Source organism: Grammomys surdaster, unplaced genomic scaffold (genome assembly GCF_004785775.1).
Source record: "Grammomys surdaster isolate TR1022 unplaced genomic scaffold, NIH_TR_1.0 126313, whole genome shotgun sequence".
Taxonomy (NCBI): domain Eukaryota; kingdom Metazoa; phylum Chordata; class Mammalia; order Rodentia; family Muridae; genus Grammomys; species Grammomys surdaster.
The window spans coordinates 10,430,702-10,453,900 of NW_021621113.1; the positions used below are offsets into that span (position 1 = coordinate 10,430,702).

At 45.6% G+C, this 23,199-nt stretch overlaps 1 protein-coding gene across 5 annotated transcripts in view; it reads left to right on the top strand.

Annotated features, from left to right (window-relative positions):
- Positions 1-2,190: 2,190 nt before the first annotated feature.
- Usp48 (ubiquitin specific peptidase 48) overlaps positions 2,191-23,199 on the top strand; it is a 64,052-nt gene continuing 43,043 nt past the window's right edge. For 4 of the 5 annotated variants that reach the window (XM_028759560.1, XM_028759562.1, XM_028759561.1 and 1 more), the window contains exons 1-8: positions 2,191-2,557; positions 12,424-12,544; positions 13,850-14,006; positions 15,072-15,199; positions 16,149-16,273; positions 16,896-17,004; positions 18,582-18,715; positions 19,569-19,651. In XM_028759560.1, the coding sequence (XP_028615393.1) occupies positions 2,424-2,557; positions 12,424-12,544; positions 13,850-14,006; positions 15,072-15,199; positions 16,149-16,273; positions 16,896-17,004; positions 18,582-18,715; positions 19,569-19,651 (991 nt within the window). In that variant the 5' untranslated portion in view covers positions 2,191-2,423. The remainder of the gene's footprint in view (positions 2,558-12,423; positions 12,545-13,849; positions 14,007-15,071; positions 15,200-16,148; positions 16,274-16,895; positions 17,005-18,581; positions 18,716-19,568; positions 19,652-23,199) is intronic. The other variant, XR_003710279.1, reaches the window with a different exon arrangement.

The window sequence follows — 23,199 nt, forward strand, 5'->3', positions numbered from 1 at the left end:
ACTCCTTCTTGAGAGTCTCCCATTACCTTAGAATTTTTACTTCCCCAAGGATGACCTTGAATCTTTTTTTTTTTTTTTCTTCTTCGAGACAGGGTTTCTCTTTATAGCCCTGGCTGTCCTGGAACTCACTCTGTAGACCAGGCTGGCCTCGAACTCAGGAATCCACCTGCTTTTGCCTCCCAAGTGCTGGGATTAAAGGCGTGCGCCACCACTACCGCCCGGCTGACCTTGAACTCTTAATCCTCTTGCCTCTTATTCCAGGAATGTGCTGGAATGACGGTATTGTTTGTCCAGTTGACGTTGCTGCAAGTCTCCTGAGATTTCTGTGTTTAATCTAACTTTGACCCAGACTGAAGAGGATGCAGATATCCACTCTGTTATCAGCTGTTGCACCTCCCAGTCCCCAGGCACAGCTTGACCACTACTTTCAGCCATCCCTGAGGATTTTCTTTCCTCTGTGGTATCAGCCTGGAATGCCAACTTTTTCTAACTTAAGAAAAGAAGGTTGTTCGATTTTGTGTGTGTGTGTTTTGTTGTTGTGTTGTTTGGTTGTTTTTTTTTTTTTTGCAACAAGAGTCTCTTCATGTAGCTCTAGCTGTCTTGAAACTGACTAAACTCATGCCGGGCAGTGGTGGCACACGCCTTTAATCCCAGCACTTGGGAGGCAGAAGCAGGCGGATTTCTGAGTTCGAGGCCAGCCTGGTCTACAGAGTGACTTCCAGGACAGCCAGGGCTACACAGAGAAACCCTGTCTCAAAAAAATTAAAAAAAAAAACAACTCACTAAACTCCACAGATTGCTGGATTAAAGGTGGGTCCCACAACAGTGTTCAACTGTTAATCAGTGGTATAGGAATTCGTTGTTTGATTTTTGTGTCCCCCCCACCCCCCACAGGGTTTCTCTGTGTGGTCCTGGCTGTCCTAGAACTCACTCTGTAGACCAGGTTGGCCACCAACTCAGAGATCTACCTGCCTCTGTCTCCTGAGATTAAAGGTGTGTGCCACCACCAACCAGTTGGTGTAAAAATTCTTTGGAAAAGGAGGTGTGTGTGTGTACGTGTGTCCTGACCCACCACACTCTGAGATCTTTTTTTGTTTGTTTTTTCGAGACAGAGTCCTGAATGTCCTGGAACTCACTCTGTAGACCAGGCTGGCCTCGAACTCAGAAATCTGCCTGCCTTTGCCTCCCAAGTGCTGGGATTAAAGGCGTGCGCCACCACCGCCTGGCTATGAGATCTTTTTTTTATTTTCAACCTAAAAGTCAACCTCAACAGGACCAAATCTTGCTTTCCTTTAGTAAATTAGCTGACTTCAGTTCAAGGTTATTTGGGGGCTGGTGGGTTGGGTGGGGCTAGGGGTGGTAGAGTAGATAAGGAAAGAATTTAGTGCTTAAATTCCGACAAGTCTTTTGCATATTTAAAGTCCTGGAATAATCTCTTTAGTGTAGGAGCTCTTTTCAGTTACAAAACAGTGTGAAACCTTTTAGCCTTTAGGTCCAAGCGGAAGGAGTTGCAAAAAAAAAAAAAAAAAAAAAGATAGTATCACAGCCCGGAGCTAGGGTGTACCCTACATAAAGAACTAAGAGGTCAAAGTGTAAACAGGAGACAGCTTACTGAGAGGAACTCTTCCCAGACCTGCTTGTACGCCCGTACACAATCTGCAATTTAATGACTGAGCCTATCGCTTCTAAGACTACAAATCCCAGGTGCCTCGAACCCTGAGAGTAGCAGAACGCAGTGCACGTTGGGATATGTAGTCCGGTTGTAGCATCCGCAAAACCTGTAACGCCTCGTGACGTCAGAGAGCACGGGAAAGGAGCCGGAACCCGCCCAAGCTCAAGTTAAATCATCCTTCAGGGATCCGACTGTGGAGTTCTGGCTGACTCGGTTTCTACTATTAACAGGTCCCACCCACAGTCCCGGTGGCCCTATGGTGTGCGTTGAGTACTCTTTGGTGTGACTTTGTCACAGTTACAGGGGAAGTATGGAAAGCAAGGGCAGGCTCCCGCTCGTTAGAGTAGACGGCGGAGGCTGAAGCGTAGCTAGCTGCCTTCGCCATGACGGATAAAAGACGTGGCAACCCTCCTTTGGGCAGTCGCTTTGCTTTCTTCCGCCAGTCGAATTACAGGGGCTATCGGCGCAGGGACTCCTGGGAGCACGCATGCGCAGACTGCGGCAGGGCGTACGCCTCCAACGTCCGCAGGCGCGGGGACTGTCGGGTATCAGCCGGGACGCTTTGCGGCTGGTCGTGCAAGCTGGGCGCGGGCGGTCGCGGAGGCTGTGGCGCGCGCAGGTGATTGACTGGCCTTCTGACTGAGGGGAGCGCTTGGTTCTTTCGGCTGGCAGGTGCCGGTGCCCGTTCGGGCGGAGACGGAAGCGGCGCCGGAGGCCACCCGACTCTTCGAGTGCTATTTCGGTCAACACCATGGCTCCGCGGCTGCAGCTGGAGAAGGCGGCCTGGCGCTGGGCAGAGACGGTGCGGCCCGAGGAGGTGTCGCAGGAACACATCGAGACCGCCTACCGCATCTGGCTGGAGCCCTGTATCCGAGGCGTGTGCAGGTAGGGTCTCACGTGGCCGAGGCGGGATTGGGGGTGGACCAGGGCAATGCATGGTGCTAATGCATCTCTTCTCGGTTTGCACGACCCGAGAGCTACGCAGCCCCCGAAGTGATGCGGCTGCTGGGCTCTCATCCTGAAGATGGCGGTGGGGGTAGTTGAAGATAGGGCTTAGTAAGTTACGCTGGAGGGTTGGTTGGTCATGGCCATAGCTGTGCCGTTTTCATTTGTAAAAGGGGAACTTGTCGGCTGAGAACTTCGTCGACGTCGTATCTTCTGTCATTGCACACTGAGAAGGCCTAAGTATCATTTGCAGAGAGCAGATTTAGAAAAACCTTTGGTTAACCTACGTCATCGGCCCCCCACTCTCATTGGCTGGCTTTCTTACATCTATTGAGTGTTTTCTTTCGGTCACCCTAACTCCACACCACTTTACCTGTGCAAGTCCTGCTCCTTCTGCTTGGCCCTTGGTTCTTAGCTTTTTGCGTAAAGTGGTTTTCCTTTTTCCCACCTTGTAGCCTGTACCGGCGTGTGTTCAATCGAATTGATAGGCCTAGGCATGCTCAGTAGCTCGGTTTCAGCGGGCGTGTAGGGAGATCTGAAAGACGCGGAAGCCTTGGTTCCTGGCCTTCGAGCTGCCTCATTTGATATATAATGCAAGTTTAGAAGTTTTCAAAAGCCGGGCAGTTGGTGGTGCACGCCTTTAATCCCAGCATTTGGGAGGCAGAGGCAGACAGATGTCTGAGTTCGAAGCCAGCCTGGTCTACAGAGTGAGTTCCAGGACAGCCAGGGCTACACAGAGAAACCCTGTCTCGAAAAACAAAACAAGAAGTTTTCAAAATTAAAGCAGATGCATCATTCTAAAGCCTGTTTGTATAGTGTGGAGTTTAAACAGCTTTACTGAGGTACTCCTTTGAAGTGTATGGTTACAATGCTGGTTGGTGGTTTAGCTTGGGAAGAAGAGTGGCAGTGTTACATACTTGAGTCCCTTGGTTCAACTACCTGCACTGGGTATAAAAAAAAAAAGAGTTCAATCTGGGACTGGAATGATGGCTAATTAGTAAAGAGGGTTCAGGCATCTCTTCAAAGGATCTCAGTACCATTTGTTCTGAGAACCCACACCAGGTGGTTCACAACTACCTGTAACTCCAGCTAATGCAAAGCCTTCTTCCAGACACTGTGGGCACCTGAGCATTAATACACACACACACACACACACACACACACACACACACGCACACACACGCACAATCAACCAACCAGTACATCAATCCATTTTGATACTGTACAATCTCCTTTTTTCTTTTGTTCAATTTCTTTTTGTAGGGCTGGGGACTTTAGTGTTTTGTATGTTTGAGGATTTCAAGATGGAGTTTCCCTGTGACCAGAATGGCCTCCAACTCAGATCCACCTCTGCCCTGAGTGCTTGGATTAAAAAAGCATGTGCCGCCGGGCGTTGGTGGCGCACGCCTTTAATCCCAGCACTTGGGAGGCAGAGGCAGGCGGATTTCTGAGTTCGAGGCCAGCCTGGTCTACAGAGTGAGTTCCAGGACAGCCAGGGCTATACAGAGAAACCTTGTCTCGAAAAACCAAAAAAAAAAAAAAAAAAAAAAGCATGTGCCTCCATTGCTTGGCATGTTTAAGGTTTTTAAGAAACAGGCGTATGACTATTGTGAGTGGGTACATGCATGCACGTGTATGACATTTGTATGCCCGGTGCCCATGGAGTCCAGGAGGGGAAGCAGAGTTACAAGGGTTTTCAACTGGTATGTAAGTGCTGAGGACCAACCTTTAACTACTGAGGTTGGTCTGTTGTGTGTGTTGGTGTGTTACCCTGTAGCCCATGCTTGCCTGGGACTTAGTCCTGTTAGCCATAAGTACTGTGACAATGAGAGTCATGGGACCATAGATATGTGTTGGTGCCAAAGCTCTAACTCAGAGCCATGTGCAAACACTACTGTGTAAACATAGACTGTCAGAATGGATATGAAGTGGTATATAGTGTCTGTGTGTTTATTACCTCCTGCTCTGAATAGATCCAGAATTCTGCAGATGATAGGCCACTATTCTGTTACTCCCTCAGCCCCCTTTTCTTGTTTGGTTTTTGCATTTACCTAATAACTGAATTGAGGATCTCTCTCTCTTCTTTCTTGGAGACAGGGTTTCTCTGTATAACAGTTCTGGAACCTGCTTTGTAGACCAAGTTGAGTTGACCTCAAACTCAGAGAAATGCCTGTCTCTGTCTCCCAAGTGCTGGGATTAATTGTATGCATCTGTCATAGTTCATGAAACTTCCTTCCATTTTTTGGTTTTTGAGACAGAGTTTCTCTGTGTAGCCCTGGCTGTTTTAGAATTCACTCTGTAGACCAGGCTAGCTTTAACTTACCTGCCTTTGCCTCTCAGGTGCTGGGATTAAAAACCTCTGGGTTTGACTTTGTAGTCTGTCTCTCTCTCTCTCTCTCTCTCTCTCTCTCTCTCTCTCTCTCTCTCTTTGAGACTGGGTTTCTCTGTGTAGCCCTGGCTGTCCTGGAAGTCACTCTGTAGACCAAGCTGGCCTCGAACTCAGAAATGAGAGCAATTTATGACAAGCATAAAGAAACAACCTTAGTCCATCAACTGAAATATGGTGCTGTGCGTGGTGACAACTGTCTAATCCAAGCCTTCAAAAGGCAAATTAGAGACTACATAGTTGCAGGGCAGTGGTGGCGCACGCCTTTAGTCCCAGCACATGGGAGGCAGAGGCAGGCGGATTTCTGACTTCAAGGCCAGCCAGGTCTACAGAGTGAGTGCCAGGACAGCCAGAGCTACACAGAGAAACCCTGTTTCGAAAAAGAAAACAAAACAAAAAAAAATTGCTCTCATGAATTGTTGAGCCATGTGGCAGTTTGAGGAATATTTTTTCCCCAACATGTTTCATGAGAAGTATAGGGAGATTGTAATTTCTTTACATTTTTATATTTGCTTTATTGTGGTTTTGATTACATTTCCCTGAGGACTAACAGTGTGGACTATCCTCTTCCTCTTTTTTTTTTTTTGGGTTTGAGACAAGAGTTCTCTGTATAACAACCCCTGGCTGTCTTGGACTATAGACCAGGCGACCGACCAGGCTGTCTTCAAACTCAGAGATCTCCCTGCCTCTGCCTCTCCAGTGCTGGGATTCAAGACTGCACCACTATGCCTGACTTTTGAAATTCTTTTGCATGCTATTATTGGCCATTCCTATATTTTCTTTTTTTGTTGTTTTTGAAATGACAATATAAACCAGATTTGTCCCTCATTTAAGAACCCCATTTGTCTCCATTTTGAGGACCAGGTCTGATTTTAAAAAGACCATAAGACACCAGCTTCAGGAATAGATCATAAGTCTCAGAAACTAGGTCTTAAGACACCACCTCTAGGAACAGATCATAAAATCCAGAATAAGGTCATAAACCCCTCCCAAAGAACAGCCTGGGGATAACCACAAAAATGGGGAAATATCTTGACTCAGAATGGGCCATCTGCACTGGGCAGTCCTATTTCATCATTTAGTTGAAGGTTCATGACAGGAATGAAGACCACTTATCACCCATGACCACCCACCAATACCTGAAAAAACTCCCTTCCCTTGAAGGCCTGGATTAGACAGTTTCAAAGAATGGTTGACCCCTGAATGCTGATTTTGTTTCTACAGAATAAACAAACGCTCCTTTTGCATGCGTTCCGAGTCTGAGGTCTTCATAGATTTCAGACCCTTACATTCCTTTTTGTTTGGAACAGGGTTTGTGTAACCTTGGCTTTCCTGGGACTTGCTCTGTAGACCAGGCTAGCTCCAAACTCAGATCTGCCTTCCTCTGCCTCCAGAGTGCTGAGAGTAAAGGTGTATACCACCATACTAGGCTCATTCATATATTTTCTTTAGAGAAATTATTTTTAGCGTTTTGTTTTGGAGACAGGGCTTCATATAGCTAATGTTGGTCTCTGTGGACGAGAACGACCTTGAATGTCTGTTCCTTCTGCCTTCTACCTCCTGAATCTATATTGTATCTTCTAGGTGCTTAGTTAGCACCCAGGGGTTGCGTTATACCAGGCACCCTCAAACCCACCCCACCCTCGCTTTCCTTTTTGAGTGGTAGGGTGGGGGAGGGAAGAGAGGGCCTCATTACCTAGACAAAAGACTGGTCTAGGTAATTCACAGATCGGCCCACCTCTGCCTCCCAGGGACTAAAGAATGCCACCACACCCTGCCTCCAGGACTGTTTGCATTTCTAAAACTTTTGAAAAACAAGGTTAAGAACAATGGAACTGCGGGGCATTGGTGGTGCACGCCTTTAATCCCAGCACTTGGGAGGCAGAGGCAGGCGGATTTCTGGCCAGCCTGGTCTACAGAGTTCCAGGGCAGCCCAGGCTGCACAGAGAAACCCTGTCTAGAAGAACAATGGAACTAAATACTCAAGATTCCCCTTTGTATGTAAAGGTCACTACTTGGAGTTTGTACCTTGTGGGTTTGATCAGTCCTGCTGGCCTCTTCTGTGGGTTTTTAGATGGTAGCTTAAACTATTCAGGAAGCCTTGTGTTCTGTCCCTGCTGCATAAACAGGTCACATATCTGTAATCCCAGCTCTCAGGAGGCAGAGGCAGATTGATTGCTAGAAATGCAAGGTCAGCTGGTCTTTGTAGGACGTTCTACAAGGCTGTAGAGACCCTGTCACAACAGAAAGTGATCTATGAGGATACATACAGCGTGTGTATCCTGTAAGTTAGAAGGCATTGGATGACATTTGTTCTGTAGGGTTTCAGCCATGCCAGTCAGCATATATTGTACCACTGAACCCTGAGTCCTAGTCTCTGTTTACTCTCTCTTTATTTGATAAGCAGGGGTAGGAAAACAGCTTAGTTTGTTTCTTTTCAGTTTGAAAGCTGAGGGTACAAGGAAGGGCCTCTTCAGGCCTGGAAGAGGCCCCTGTGTTGCAGTCTTTGACACTTTGCTGGGAAAGAAAGCCAACTTCTTTGTTCCAGAGGTCTTTTAAACTCTATTTTAGTAGTACATTAGCCATGAGGAATTTTTCTGTCTAAGTTACCCCAATGAGTCGCAAGCTTTAGCTAAAGGTTCTTGGTTTAATGCTGTCTAGTGTGTAATGGCATCTTGACTCTTGATGAAAGGGGTAAATGGAGGTGTTCAGACGCCTCGGGAAGAGTAGCCTAAGCTCAGAGGGCTGGACCTGCATTGCAAGATGGGAGACCACTGACTGCCCACGTGAGGACCTGGGTTCACGTGGTTATAAGCATCCACATGGTGACTCACTCACAGGCTCCTGAAACTCCATTCCAGGAGATCTGATGCCATCTTACAGCCTCCAAGGGCTCCTGCATGGACATGGTGCGCACAAAGCTTGGAGAAGCAGTCAGAGGGCCTTTGCAGTGCAGATCAGGTTCTTCTCTGCATAAAGCCTTCTGTGGCTACTTGTTATTCCTGGGTAGGTCTACCCTCTCATTGGAGAGCTTGTCCTACCTGATGTGGCCTCTAGCTTTCCCACTTGTGCTGGATGACTTTCCTAGCCTGGTTTCTTAGCTTAATCCTCTCCACTTGCTGTCTTCTGCTGCATTGAGTCTGTTCTGCTTGTTCTTGGAGACTCCCAGTGGGGCAGCACTTTCCCCTCTGTGAGGCTTCTGCTTCAGTGCTGTGTCTACTGTTACCATAGTGCTTGTTTATCTGATTGATGTTTGTGCTTACCATTTTGTCATACCAGTTCTGAGCCTTCTGTTTGTTTTTTTGAGACAGGCTAGCCTCAAACACAGCACTCTTGCCTCTTGAGTGCTAGGATTAAAGGCCTGTGCCACCACCACCTCGGTTTAAGCTATTCTTTAACTACTGGGACCTTTCATCAAGGGCATCCTTGATCTGTCCTCCTTAGTTGGGCATCTCTGTGTTTGAGAGAATATATGAACCTGCAAAGCCTTGTTGCTGTGCTAAGGTGACAGGATTTAATTATACATAATCACATTGCTTACCTTTACTTGGGTGCCTTGTGACATGTCTGGAAGTCCAGATGCTGCCAGCAGATAATGTCAGTAGGGAAATGAAACCTTTGTGACAGCATCACTCTGTGTATAAATTACCCAAATGGATCTTCACCGGCGCAGGGCCTCTTAAGCCAGCACCACTTCCATAGCTGTCACTGTGGTCTACCATAGCTGTCACTGTGGTCTATTCCCACTAAATGAGCTTACAAACCTGCATGAAGGGCACACAGGATGGCTTAGAAGACTTGTCTCAAAGAAGAAGACTTGTCTTCATTTATTGTCCAACAACAACACAAAAATGCCTATAGCAACCTTGGGCTGTGTAAAGGAGAGAGCCACCATCTGGAAAGCTCTTGTCAGCCTGAGTCCCCTTTTAAGTGCTGTAGGCCAGAAAGAAGGCAGTTGTATCTTATCAGTGGGGGGGAGGTAGTCTTTTTGCTAATTGGAGACTTAATAGCAATTACTAAGAAATTAAAGCCAGCCGGACGGTGGTGGCGCACCCCTTTAATCCCAGCACTTGGGAGGCAGAGGCAGGTGGATTTCTGAGTTCGAGGCCAGCCTGGTCTACAGAGTGACTTCCAGGAGAGCCAGGGCTACACAGAGAAACCCTGTCTCGAAAAAAAAAAAAAAATTAAAGCCAAACACAGAAAGCAGGGGGATCTGGATTGGAGGTAGACTCTGGAGTTCTGAGGTCAGCCTAGGCTATGTGAGAGTCTGTCTTAAAGGCAACAAAGTAAAACTAATTTACCTTTAGTCTTCAAATGCAGAGGAAGAGAGAGAAGTATCTCTGAATTTGAGGCCAAGCCAGTGCTACCTGTCTCTGAGAGAAGGAGGGAGAAGGCCAGAATTACAAAGGCCAAACAATGTAAACTACTCAAACCTCTTAGTTAGCTTTGAAAGTTTTACTGAATTTTTAGGCTACAGACTTACTGTTTGCCTCCACTCTTTGAAGCTAGCTTTGGGGCCAGTTGGGCATGACTTTCTGAGTTGTGGAGGACGGAGAAAGATGGGGAAGCCTACATCAGCAACAGGAAACTGAAGTGCCAAGCTGTCACCAGAACTGTTTTCTAAAAGACTCATAGGACTGTCAACCCAGCTATATCACATGACATTCGTTTGAGACAAGGTCTCACTGTGTCATCCTGGCTGTCCTGGATGGAACTCAAGAGATTGGCCTGTCTCTCTCTTTTTTTTTTTTTTTAAAGATTCATCTATTTATTTTATTTATGAATACACTGTAGCTGTCTTCAGACACACCAGAAGAGGGCATCCAATCTCATTACAGATGGTTGTGAGCCACCTTGTGGTTGCTGGGATTTGAACTCAGGACCTCTGGGGGAGCAGTTGGTGCTCTTAACCACTGAGCCAACTCTCCAGCCCCCACCTCTTTTTCTTTAATCATTGTTTTACACGTGTACTGCCGCCCCTGACCCGCTCCCTCCCTCCCTCCCACTCTTTCTTGCTCTCTCTCTCACATGCTTGTGTAGACACACACATATACATACAGCCTGCTGAGTCTACTTAATCTGGCTTACCTGTACATGTGTTAAGGGGTGAGATTCAATAACTATCGGGACTTGTCCCTGGAAGACAGTACAGTTATAGGACCTTGAAAGTTACTTACTTTTTTCACGAATAGATTGCTCACTGTAGAGAGTGTAAGAGAATAAAGCCACCAGGGTGCCTTGGAAGGTAAACAAACCACTCGCTTCCAAGCCTGGTGACAAATCCTAGTTCCATTTCTGAGATCCATGTGTTGGAAGGGATGTTGTTCTCTGACCTCCACATGCATGTGTGTGTGGCACATTCATGTGTGTGTGTGTGTGTGTGTGTGTGTGTGTGTGTGTGTGTATAGTGTGTTCCTTCCCTACCAAAAAAAATAAAAAACAGATGGGAATGGTGGTGTGCACCTCACCTGTACTCCCAGCATTCAGGAGGTAGAGAGGCAGGTGAATCACCAAGTTCTAGGCCAGCCAGCCAGGGCTACACGGCAAGTTCTCTCAGGCTTGGTAGTAAGTGCCTTAATCCTGTGAACTATCTCTTCTCTCTGGCCCCATGTTCCAGTCTTCAACTGTCAGTGAAGCCTCGGTGGGTAACTTTCACAAATATATATGCACATGCATCTTAATGTATTCTAATAGGACAGGAGAACCCAATGTTCTGTTACATACATTTGTGTCTCTAGTCCCTTTTAATCTGGAATTGTTTCTTTGTGTGCATGACATTGACCTTTTTTATTTTGGTTGTGTTTTTTTTTGTTTGTTTTTTTGGTTTTTTTTTTTTTCCAAGACAAGGTTTCTCTGTGTAGCCCTGGCTGTCCTGGAACTCACTCTGTAGACCAGGCTGGCCTGGACCTCAGAAATCCACCTGCCTCTGCCTCCCAAGTGCTGGGATTGCAGGTGTGTGCCACCACCACCCAGCTGACATTGACTTTTTGTGGGATATTTCTGAGACTGGGGTTGTCAGGTATTTGCTGATGGACATAGGTTGTGTGCCTTTGGCCAGAACACTATAGAAAGTGAAGCTGTAACCAAGGGCTGAGGAGGGCAAGTGCCTGTCAGGCAGATCTGATGTTCTCTGCAATACAACTTTATTGGTTGGTTGGAGTTTGGTTTCAGTTTCTCTTTTACTTTTCTGATCTTGTTGCATCTGCTCCAGGTAGTTTTACCCCTGTGAAGAAGTGGATTTTCTCCATCTGTCCCTTTGTCTTACTATAAAATCTGTGGACTCTTAAGTGACAGGATTTCAGTGTTTAGCCCTGGAAGGTTAGTGTATAGCCCAAGCTGGCCTCCAACTTCCTTTTCCCTCTGGCTCCTGAATGCTAGAACTACACTTGTGAGCCTCTGTGGCTACTTCTTTGTTTTTGAGACCATGTTTTTGATGTATCCCTGGCTAACCCCAGGTCACCGCTGTCCTCTGATCTCAGCCTCTGAGGCGCTGATTATGGTTGTGTGCCTCCACACCCCTGTTTGGGTGGGTGATCTACGCGTTTTGTCACCAGATTTGGCCAGTGGGTGCTATGCCCCTCCCCTATATGGGGTCTGTGTCTCCTGTTATGTGCTGTCACTATAGCTTCATCCTACCATTTCCCTCGTGAGCTTGAGACTTTAGTGGAGAATATTTAGGAATCAGGATTTGTTAATGAGCTTTGTCCTTATTGTCTTTATTTTGGGGATATTACTAATGATGGTGTTCAAGTGGCTTTGGCTTTACTCTGTCCCCCAACTGTGGATGTTTTGCCCAGCTGAAATGTGTTCTGCTTCTGTTGGTTGCTGGGTTCCTGTTTATCTGTGTGGTGAGGAGCTGTTAACACCAACCCCAGTAACACCAGGGACTCAGTATTCAGAGAACAGCTTCACAGCCACGTAACCATCTTCTGGCTCATGATGCCAGGTCAGTAGTGCCATTAGAGTCTGGGTTGTCTGTTTTATGTTTTCTTCTAACAGATGAGTGGCTGTTTATTTTCTGATTTCTTCATATTAACACATAATAATCCTCTAAAGAATCAATGATTAGATTCTAGTTCTTTTTTAAAGTTTACAGCTGTGAAGCACTGTAACACCACCAATCCACCACGGTTCTCCATTTTCCACACTGTGTTTATCATATTTTAAAAGCTTAATCCCAGCCAGGCAGCAGTGGTGCACACCTTTAATCCCAGCACTGCAGGGCAAAGGCAGGCAGGAGCTCTGAGTTCGAGGCTAGCCTGGTCTACAGAGGGAGTTCCAGGACAGTCAGGGCTACACAGATCCTGTCTTGAGGGGTAGGGGTTAGGGGGGGTGAAAACTAACAGCTTAGTCGTCTTCCTTTTCATTCCTGGGAGTAGTTTTTAAACTGTAATTCTTTCTTTTTTTTTTTTCCTTGTAGAAGAAACTGCAGAGGGAATCCGAATTGCCTGGTTGGGATTGGCGAGCATATTTGGTTAGGAGAGATAGATGAGAATAGTTTTCACAGCATTGACGATCCCAACTGTGAGAGGAGGAGAAAGGTGAGTGGCCGCAGCGGTGAGACTTGGTTACCTTGGCTGATGTTCAGTACCTATGATAGAAACCTGGTACAGCACACAGGCACCACAGTAGCGGGGATGGGGTAGGCTGCTTGCCATCCCTACAACTCCCTCCCTTTTTAAAAAAGAAAAGTGAATTACCACAGATGTCAATGATTTTGGTGACCTGTGTAGGTGTCAGAGGACTGGAGACACATGGCCATATGCTTTTGAATTCTTGCTTCTTAATTTCAGAAAGTCTTGTTAAGCCACACTAGTGACATTATTTATTATTGTATTAAAAACTGTCTGTGCTAGGGTTCAAACCCAGGGTCATGCACATGCTAGTCGCCTTCTCCATGCACTAGGCTGCATCCACAGCTCCCACATGCTTTAAAGCAGGGGATCACACGGTACGCAGGCCTTTAGCCAGAGGCCTTGGTTTGCATTCTGCTTCTGTGTTCTGTAACCAAGCAAGTTGTGCTTAGAAGTTAGAATGTCTTTAAGGAGTAATGCTAATTCAACAAGGTGCCATAGAGGTTTCCCTTTGCTTTCTAGGGTGTTGTCTATCTTGTGTAATATGTTAGCATTTATATGTGGCACGGTTAGGGTTTAAAAATACACATTAATATTTCTTTTTTTTTTTTTTAAATTTATTTATTTATTATATATGAATACACTGTAGCTGTCTTCAGACACACCAGAAGAGGGCATCAGATCTCATTACAGATGGTTGTGAGCCACCATGTGGTTGCTGGGATTTGAACTCAGGACCTCTGGAAGAGCAGTCAGTGCTCTTAACCACTGAGCCATCTCTCCAGCCCCCACATTAATATTTCTAACAAACCCAGCATGCATCAATCAGCTGTGTTTTATTGGTATTTTCTGGATTAAAAGGGATACTTGTTTTCAGTTCAAGATCTCTAAAAATAGGAGGGCCGGCTTTTCTTTCTTGTGTTGTAGCTCTTTTAGAAGTCACATTTTGTCCTACTGAATCCTGGTGTTTATAAGTACAATGTGAAGCCTGTGCACACATGCTGCACACTGATCTCTTCTAGAAACATCTATTCTGACTTTAGGTTTAGGAGGCTGGAGAGAACAGTAATGCTACAGAAGAACACTGTTGCTCCTGAAGTCTTTTCTACTCTGGGCAGCCACAGTGGTGGTTAAACAGAAAAGGCCTCATGACAAGCTGATGAGGATAGGCATAAAAGTCTTCAATCTATAAATATAAAAATAATGCTCTTTATAAATCTTTAGTTTTGTTCAGGCTAATGTTGCTACTTAACTCTTGTCTTGTTTCTGTAGAATTCATTTGTGGGCCTGACTAACCTGGGAGCCACCTGTTACGTAAACACCTTTCTCCAGGTGTGGTTTCTCAACTTGGAGCTGCGGCAGGCCCTCTACCTGTGCCCAAGCACCTGCAGTGACTACACGAAGGGAGACGGGATCCGTGGAGGAAAAGGTCTGTAGGGATGGGGAGCAGGGGCTTCCCCAGCCCTCTCTCAGGACTCTGCTACAAAGGAGGGAACAGGGGTGTGGAGTTCATGCCAAGAGCAGTGCTGTAACATACTGAAAGTCCAAAATAAGTGAATGTTTTTTAAAAATTATTCTCTAGTGACATTTTCTGGTCATCCTCAGGTACACAAGAAATTTAAGGCCATTGGGCTATTCCCTGTCCTTGCACCCCACCCCAAAACAAAACAAAGAAACCCCAAAAAACTAAAAAACCCAAATTTGTGTTCTTTGGTTGGAGAGATGGCTCAGCTGTTTTAAGCACTTGGTATTCTTGTAACAGACCTGGGTTCATGTAGCCGCCTGCGGCCACGAGTTGAATGGGTTCACCTGGAAAGAGGGCTGGGAACAAAAAGGGGACGGAGAGCGAGAACAGATGAAGCCAAGACAAAGTTCTCTGATCAAGGCTCGATGGTTTAATGTTAAGCTTTGAATTAAAAGGGAGAGACCCTACCCGAACCCTTCGTAGTTTCAGCCAGGCGGGATGGGTGGGATAATCTTGGTCACCTGTCACAGACGGAGAAGTCTCAAGGCAAGCCCAGGGGCAGTTCTTCTTTCAAGTTCCTATAGCAGAATTTAGGTGCAGCCAAGGTGGGTGACGCCACCTAGGTGTCTATTGACATATAGCCAAGGTGGCTAGTTCCACCTAGGTCCTATTATCTGGTCTCTTGTGGTAAACAAGGTCTCAAGGCTGGAGGAAGGGCACAGGTTCAGGTTTCTAGTATCTGTGACTCCACTTCCAGGGAGGCTAGTGCCCTTCACCAGTAACAGGCACATACGTGGAACACAAACATGGAACTAAAACACTCATACACATAAAAGTACAGCATTTTGTGCCTGTAGAGATAGCTCAGCAGTTAAGAACACGAACTGCTCCTCCAGAGGTCATGAGTTCAATTCCCACCAACCACGAATTTCAGAGATGATGAGCATGTAGCACCAGGCTTGGCTGGAAGTAGGTAGTTTGCTTTTGTTTTTTGTTTTTAAATGAATCTTGCTTTTTTTATTTTAATAGATTATGAGCCTCAGACAATTTGCGAACATCTTCAGTACTTGTTTGCTTTGTTGCAAAACAGTAACAGACGATACATTGATCCTTCAGGATTTGTTAAAGCCTTGGGCTTGGATACTGGACAGCAGCAGGTGAGAACAACCTCAGTCCTGGGCTTCTCATCCACCACCCCGCCCTCATCTTCACAGGTGCTCATGTGCTCCTTAGAGTGATTCTAGGGAAGATGAATGGGGTGCCTGTCAAAATGTAAATTTTGACCTGGTGTGGTAGCAAACACCTTTGATCCCAGTACTTGGGAGGTAGAGGCAGGAAGATCTGTCTGAGTTTGAGGCCAGCCTGGTTTACTTAGTACCAGGACACAGTGATAATCTTTCTAAAAGAAATTCTACTTTAGATTTTAGAGCCTTTATTTACTCACCAGTGTGTTCCTTATTATGCTTGCCTTCTCTCTCTCTCTCTCTCTCTCTCTCTCTCTCTCTCTCTTTCTCTCTCTTTCTTTCTTTCTTTCTTTCTTTCTTTTGTTTTAATGTATATGTGTGCATCCCATGTGTTCTTAGGTGGCCATGGAAGCCAGAGAAGGGTGTTGGGTCCTTTGGAACTGGGGAAACAGGTATCTGTGAGCTCCAGTTGTGGGTGCTGGGAATTGGGGGTCCTCCAGAAGAGTAGCCAGAGCAAGACTGCGGAGCCATCTCCAGCCTGACTGTACTTTCTACTCTCTCCCTTCCTTTTATAAAATTGTGTTTTGTTTTTAGTTGATTTTAAATGTTTGGGCTGTCTGGATATGTGTGTCTCATGCCCCTTCCCCGAAGAAGCTAACAGGGTCAGATCTATTGGAACTGGAGTGAGAGATAAAGCTGAGAGTCACCTTATAGGTGCTGGAACAGACCTGAGTCTTGTGCCAGAGCAGCCATTTCTCCAGCCTGTCAAGTATTTCTTAAAACCGATTTGTGGGAGTGATCGAGTATAGCTGTGGTCTTTGTGAAACTCTAAGTTGAAAATATAGGTAGTTTCTGAGTAGTATTTGCATTAGAAGTCAGGAAGCAAGATACAACTTTTTTTTTTCATTAATTTAAACTGTAGGACGCACAAGAGTTTTCCAAGCTCTTTATGTCGCTGTTGGAAGACACTTTGTCTAAACAGAAGAACCCGGATGTTCGGAATGTGGTGCAGCAGCAGTTCTGTGGGGAGTATGCCTATGTGACTGTGTGAGTCTACCGCAGCTCTCCTGCCATTGCTCTTCATTTCAGGCCCAAGCTATCGTGGGGTGGGCTATCACAGCACCCGAGGTGTTTATACTGTACATTTTCATGGGAGCATGTTGAAGCAACTACCTTGCCAATTGCAGTTGAGTGCTGCTGCAGGTGTTGGGGACTGTCTGGCTGCAGTCTGTGATGCTGTGAAGTGTGGGCTGAGATGTGAGGTTGGAGCTGGCTGGCAAACTAAATCATGTTGGGCATTGCTTGGGGAGGGTCGAGTCCAAGAGAGAGCAATTCCGCAGTCAGGTTCTATTTTTATTTTACATGTAGTTTATGTGCAACGACTTCTGTCGCAAAGTGATGAAGGTTGTAAACACTGCCTCCCCTCTTTCTATAGCAGTGGTTCTCAACCTTCCTAACACTGCAACCCTTTACCACAGCTCCTTATGTCCTCGGGACCCCAGCCATAAAATTATTTCTGTGCTACTTTATGATTGACTTTGCTGCTGTCATGAATCATAACATAAATAAAATATCTGCCATGCATGCTGTTTGGCATGTGTGTGGCCAGGTTGAGAACTGCTGGGGTAGGATGTGTGCTGCAGTGACACCAGCTCTCTTCTCATTGCAGGTGCAATCAGTGTGGCCGAGAGTCTAAGCTTGTGTCGAAGTTCTATGAACTGGAGCTGAACATCCAAGGACACAAGCAGTTAACCGACTGCATCTCCGAGTTCCTGAAGGTACTTGCATGTCAGCATGCGTGGTTTCTGCTCGCTGGTGCCTCTGTGCCATTTTGGGTGGCATTTTGATTCATAAGTACATCCATTTTTGGAGACGTTTAAGTAAGGAATACTTGTTTTTGTAAAGGTCCAAAAGGAGCTATAAAGTACTAAAGCAGTCTGCATCTTAAGTTTAGAGCATTGTATGCTAATTTAAAGTTAATGTAAAGTTATGTGCCTATGGTTATAGGTAGCAATGCCCCTCCTCCATGTTTTTGGCTTTTTTTTTATCCTGAGTTGCGCAGAGGTAGAGGTGGCTCCCTTCTGTGGAGCTGCTCTGAGGAGTAGAGAAGAAGTTAAGTGCTTCAAGCTCATCTTGACTCAGTGTTGAGTTTGCATTCTCGTTTGTACATTAGCAGCTGGAAGCCATTAATCACGTTGAGTTAGTCCAGCTAAAGACTTCCTGAGTTCACTTAGTTGTATTAAGCACGGTGGCAGTGTTGCGCTGACAGTATTGGCTAGAGTGGGCAAAGTCAGCTTCAGCGGAGGTTGCAGTGCACTACCGTGGCTACCAGAGGCTCACTAAATGCACAGAAGTAGACTGTGGAGTGGTTATCCACGATGCTGTAGAGGAATAATGCAGGGCAGGGCTGGCTGCAGCCCTGTGTGTTTCACAGGAAAGCAGGAGAAAGGTGTTTCTGGGTCACGGGAAGGTCAGGCTGAAGTGAGTCTGGGCCTGTGGTTGGAGGACAGGAAGCTGTGTGTGGCATAGTGCTTGAGCACAAGAAGAGTGACAGAAAACAAGTATCTGGAGTGAGGCCTGGTTAGAAGTCTGACTTGAGACTCAGGGCTATCTCGGTTGAGGTCTGCTGATGCTGTGTTCTCAAAGGATGACTGCAGGTGCTGTCTCCTGAAGATGCTGTGAAGGGTGGGGCTGACAGGACCATGGGTTAACTGAAGTGCTGAAGTGTTGGATGGATGGATGGCTTTTCTGTTTTTAGGGTAGAGTCTGAAGGTGGAAGTCAAGGGATTTTAAGTTTTGTGGACTGTTGAGTTGGAAGAATGTCTTCGCTAAGATGGAAGAAGGCTGAGAGGAGTGAGGATAGATCTGAATACTGGAGGTGGACAGAGAGCCAGGAATTCAAAGCCAGCTTCAGCTACTTTAGGGAGAGAGTGTTCACGTTGCATAAAGAGTTTGGCCTGACCTATAGTTCTGCAGCAGAGAGCTTGCTCAACATGTTGAACTCCAGCACCACACACACACATGCACACACACACAGAGAGTGGTGTTAAACATGTCTCCCTTGAATCGGGAGAAATGAGGATTTTATAAAACATGGAGGGGAAGGACTAGAGCCACTTTTCTTGCCCTGATCTCTAAAGTAATTAGGGAGAAGCAAAAGCTGGCTTTTCCCTAGAAGCTGCAGAGGGCTTGTGAGGGATGGGGGGAGAGGAGGAGGACGAGGACGGTGGTGGAAGCAGGGTGTTATCTGCAGTTTGATAGAAGCTGCTAACTCACACAGTTGTGCTGTACACCAGAGCTTGCACGCTTCCTTCCTTCACACCCTTCCTAATCAGTCTGTCTGGTTTCTAATCAGGAAGAAAGATTAGAAGGAGACAATCGATACTTCTGTGAAAACTGTCAAAGCAAACAGAATGCTACACGGAAAATCCGACTTCTCAGTCTCCCTTGCACTCTGAACTTGCAGCTGATGCGTTTCGTGTTTGACAGGTGAGCCTGTGTAGGCGGCGGGCAGAGAAGACAATGGTAGGATGGAGACTTTGGCTCTTCCAGATATATTTCATGATGGTATATTGCTGCACTTTGTTGGACCCATCAGATGAATAATGTCACAGAGACTTACTAACTGTACTCTCTACCTTGGGTCTTGGCTTAGGCTACCTCCCAGCCAGCTCATTTAACTTATTATCCTGAATATTCCAGTGCACATTATGTCAAGAAGCCTGCTGTACCCACACCCACACATGTCTAACCTCCTCCATGTCCCACTGATGAATCTTGTCACGTCTGATTATTCTCCCAGAGATCCTGGGTCAGCCCGAGAGAAGTCTGACTTTCCTTTCCTGCCCAGCTTTTGGCTGTTAGCTCTTTATTAAACCAATTGGCAGGTAAAGGAGGAAGAGTTTACAAAATACGATTAGAATAACAATACCAAAGTTCATCCAGAGCCCCTACAGAATTAAAAATTGAGTAATACGAAGGTCTTCAGCCAGTGCATTCCAGCAATGGTGCAGTAAATCTTCAGAGGTCAGTTGTATACAGATAGGAGCTGGAGATGTAAAGAGAATCTGTTTGTAACGACTGTTAATATTGTAGCTTTTGAATTAAAAACCATAAGGACCTGACTGAATGCATCTTTCATCATGGTATTCAGGTAGCTCTGCACTTGGGCATACAGTCTCTGCCTCAGGAATGAATTGTTTGGTGTTTGAACTTTGCAGAGGGGCTCAGCCTTTGTCTGTGTATAGACTTTTGGATGGAATCAGGCTGCTCTGGAGCTTGTCGAGGGTCTGGCAGCAGGTGCACACATTCCTGATGGCTTGATTGTCTATCTTCTTTGCAGGCAAACTGGACACAAGAAGAAGCTCAATGCTTATATCGGCTTCTCGGAGAGTCTAGATATGGAGCCTTATGTGGAGCACAAAGGTACTGTTTTGACCAAGCTGTGACTGTTGTTAGCTTCATATGGGACCATGGCCTACTCTCCATGTACACAGCTGCAGTTTTCCTTGAATCCCTGCTTGCAGTCTCTGAACAGCAGTTTTTTGACAAGAAGTTACTTTGACTTGTAAGAGTTAGCATACTTAAATTTTCGTGTGTCACCATCTCCTTTTAGACTTCAAAATGGAAATGTGGTTTTGCATACTATAAAAGTGACCATCTACATGAACCTCCCCAAAGGGAGGACACCATCCCAGCAACCTAACGTCCACTGGGTGCTTACAGATTGTCTCTTGCTCGTCCCTCCCGTCCACACAGCGTCACCTCATTATTTTTATTTTTGCCATTAAGCAGTTCCCTGAACTTGATAGTCAGTTTACTCTTTTTGCCTCCTGGGATATTGCTAGCCAAAGATAACATGTAATTAATCCTGTTGTGCTGCTGCTCTGGGCAAAGAGGGTGCCTGGAGAAAACACCATCCCAGGTGTCTCTCAAAGTAGAAGGTTCCAGACAACACAACACACAAGTCTAGTTGGACATCATGAACTTTCATTTGGATTGACTAGTCCATTTATGCTTGATGTGATTACTTATTTATTCCTCTGGTTAAGATTTATTTATTGTCACAAAGCCCCTCCCCTTTAAATTAACTGTTTTGGTTAGCATACACATTAGTGGGTTTCTTCACTTTGTGACTCTGTTTAATTCTCCGGCATTCCCTTCCCCATGATCCCCTCCTCCAGTGGTTCCTTCCCAGCTGCTCACATCTGCATTCCACACCTACAGTCCATTACCTTCTCTTACATCCTTCTTAACAGGTCTCTGACCTTTGTTTACATTTCAAGCTCCTTGTTTCCCTAAGGTTGCAAGCTTAGTTACTTCACCCTGTTACTACTAGCAGTGTGGGAATGGTGCCATTCTGTCTTCTGGCCCTGGTACCTTGGGCACACTGGCTTCTGTTTATCAAAAACCTGCAAAGGAGAGTTCCCTAGAGTGGGACACATGTGGCTTCCCTATAGGACCCTTAGGCTTATTATGTCTGGGACACTCTAGTTAGATGTCACCACAGAGTATAGTGCTTGAGGACCACCCAGACTTAGGACCTTGTAATCTTATCTTTCTTCCTCTTTTTTTTCTGCTGCTTTTCTTGGGACTAGGGAATTTTCTTTTCTTTATTACTATTTTATATGTGAGTGATTGAGTGAATGTATGTTTACCACATATGTGTCTGATTTTTCACAGAGGCCCAAACAAGGTATCAGATGTGCTGAAACTGGTGATTCAGGTCCTCTGCAAGAGCAGCAAGCACTCTTGGTTTTTGGTTTTTCGAGACAGGGTTTCTCTGTGTAGCCCTGGCTGTCCTGGAACTCACTCTGTAGACCAGGCTAGCCTCCGCCTCCCAAGGCCTGGGATTAATGGCATGGGCCACCACCCTGGCTTCAGCAAGCACTCTTAATCCCTTTGTTTTTACTTTGTTCTTCCCCAGGCTGTCTGTCTCCCAGTGCTAGGATGTACAGGCACATGCAAGGAAGTCTAGCTCTAGAATCACCTTAGAGTATTTGAATCCTTCTCTGTGTGGGTGTATGTGTGTGCCTGCGGGTGTAAGTGTGTGTGCCTGCATGTGGAGGACAAGTGCCAACTCCTTTTTTAGATTTATTTACTAGTCTATGAGTACACTGTCATTCTCTTCAGACACACCAGAATAGGACATCAGATCCATTACAGATGGTTATGAGCCACCATGTGGGTGCTGGGAATTGAACTCAGGATCCTTGGAAGAGCAGTCGGTGGTCTTAACCGCTGAGCTATCTCTCCAACCCCCTTTTCTCTTTTTGCAACATGATCTCAATGAACTTGGATTTTGTCAGTTCTCTGTGCAGTTTTCCTGGTCTGAGGGTAAATTTTCTCTGTGCAGTTTTCCTGGTCTGAGGGTAAGTAAGCTTTCTCTGTGCAGTTTTCCTGGTCTGAGGGTAAGCTTTCTCTGTGCAGTTTTCCTTTTGGCTCTGGGTGTTAAGAGCCAATGTGTACCTAACTCTCTCCCATCAAGCTGTGTCCTGGCTCCTGTATACTTTTACTGTCAGTTAAGTAGCTTTTAGACATTTGTTTGGTTTTTAGTTAATCTACTTTTTTTTTTTTTTCTGCAATCATATTCTTTACTTTTTTTTTAATTTTTTTGAGACAGGGTTTCTCTGTGTAGCCCTGGCTGTCCTGGAACTTACTCTGTAGACCAGGCTGGCCTCAAACTCAGAAATCCGCCTGCCTCTGCCTCCCAAGTGCTGGGATTAAAGGCGTGTACCACCACCGCCCGGCCCTTGTTTTTTTCTTTTTTCTTAATACTTAATTTTTAGTTTATTTATTACTACTAAAGTGAAAATCTTACTGTGTTCAGTTACTGTCCCTTAGTTCTCGGTTATAGAGCTGTTTCTGTGTTACATGGTGTGAAGTCATGCTCCAGGACCACAAGACAACTAAGAGTCCTGCAGTGTAGCTTAGGTCTACCTTCAATGGACTTCTTGTCCCTAGATCCTCAGATACTATGGTTATAGACAAATGCCACCCTAGTTCACAATAAAACACATATTGCTTTGAGAACTGACTCCTAGGTTGCAAATTCTTTGTTAAAATTTTCATGGAGTCTAGCTTCAAGGGGTGGGGGGTTATTTTGTTTTTGTTTTTCTCTTTCTGTAACATTCACTTTCTGTGTGTGTGTGTCTCTTAGGGTTAGGGTTAGATATGTGTGTATGTGTAGATGCGTGTTCTTGAATGCAGGTGTTTGAGGCCAGAGGCATCAGATCCCCCTGGTTGCTACAGGTGAGCTGCCTCACTTGGGTATTGGGAACTGAACTTTTCCTGGAAGAGCAGTATAGTATGTCTGTCTCTCCAGCTATGAGACATAACTTTTCTTGACTCTAAATAACAAAGTATATTCATAAAATCTGGTGTCATAGTTACTGTTGTATTGCTATGAAGAGATACCATGACCAATGCAACTGTTATAAGAGAAAATATTTAATGGAGGTGTGTTGGGGGTGGAGACAGGTATGTCTAAAGTGGTAGGTGAGGGCTTTACATCCTCATTCCCAGGCTGAGAGAAGGGGCCTGTTGTGGGCTTTGGAAACCTTAGCCCACTGCCAGTGACACATCTCCTCCAGCAAGAAAAGACTGTACGTACCAAGACTGTACGTACCAATCCTCTAAACAATTCTACTAACTGGGGACTGAACATTGACACTCCTGAGCCGGGCCTGTCTTCATTCAAACCACCTCAGCTGATGGATAACTTTTCATAACTTTGTTGTGGCAGGAAGGTTCATTTCTGTTGTAAAAATTAAGAACTTTGGTTTAAAAGAAAACATGGCATATTTAGAGTGGAATAGTTGTATAAGAAGACAAGAAAGTGAAATCGGACTGGCACCAAAAGGCAGACTTAGGATCTTACTGGGAGAATCTAAAAATGTTGACCATGTACAAGTAGAACAGGGAAGCTTATCTGCCAAGGAGCTCAAGTGATAGAATGGTGATCTGTTGCATGA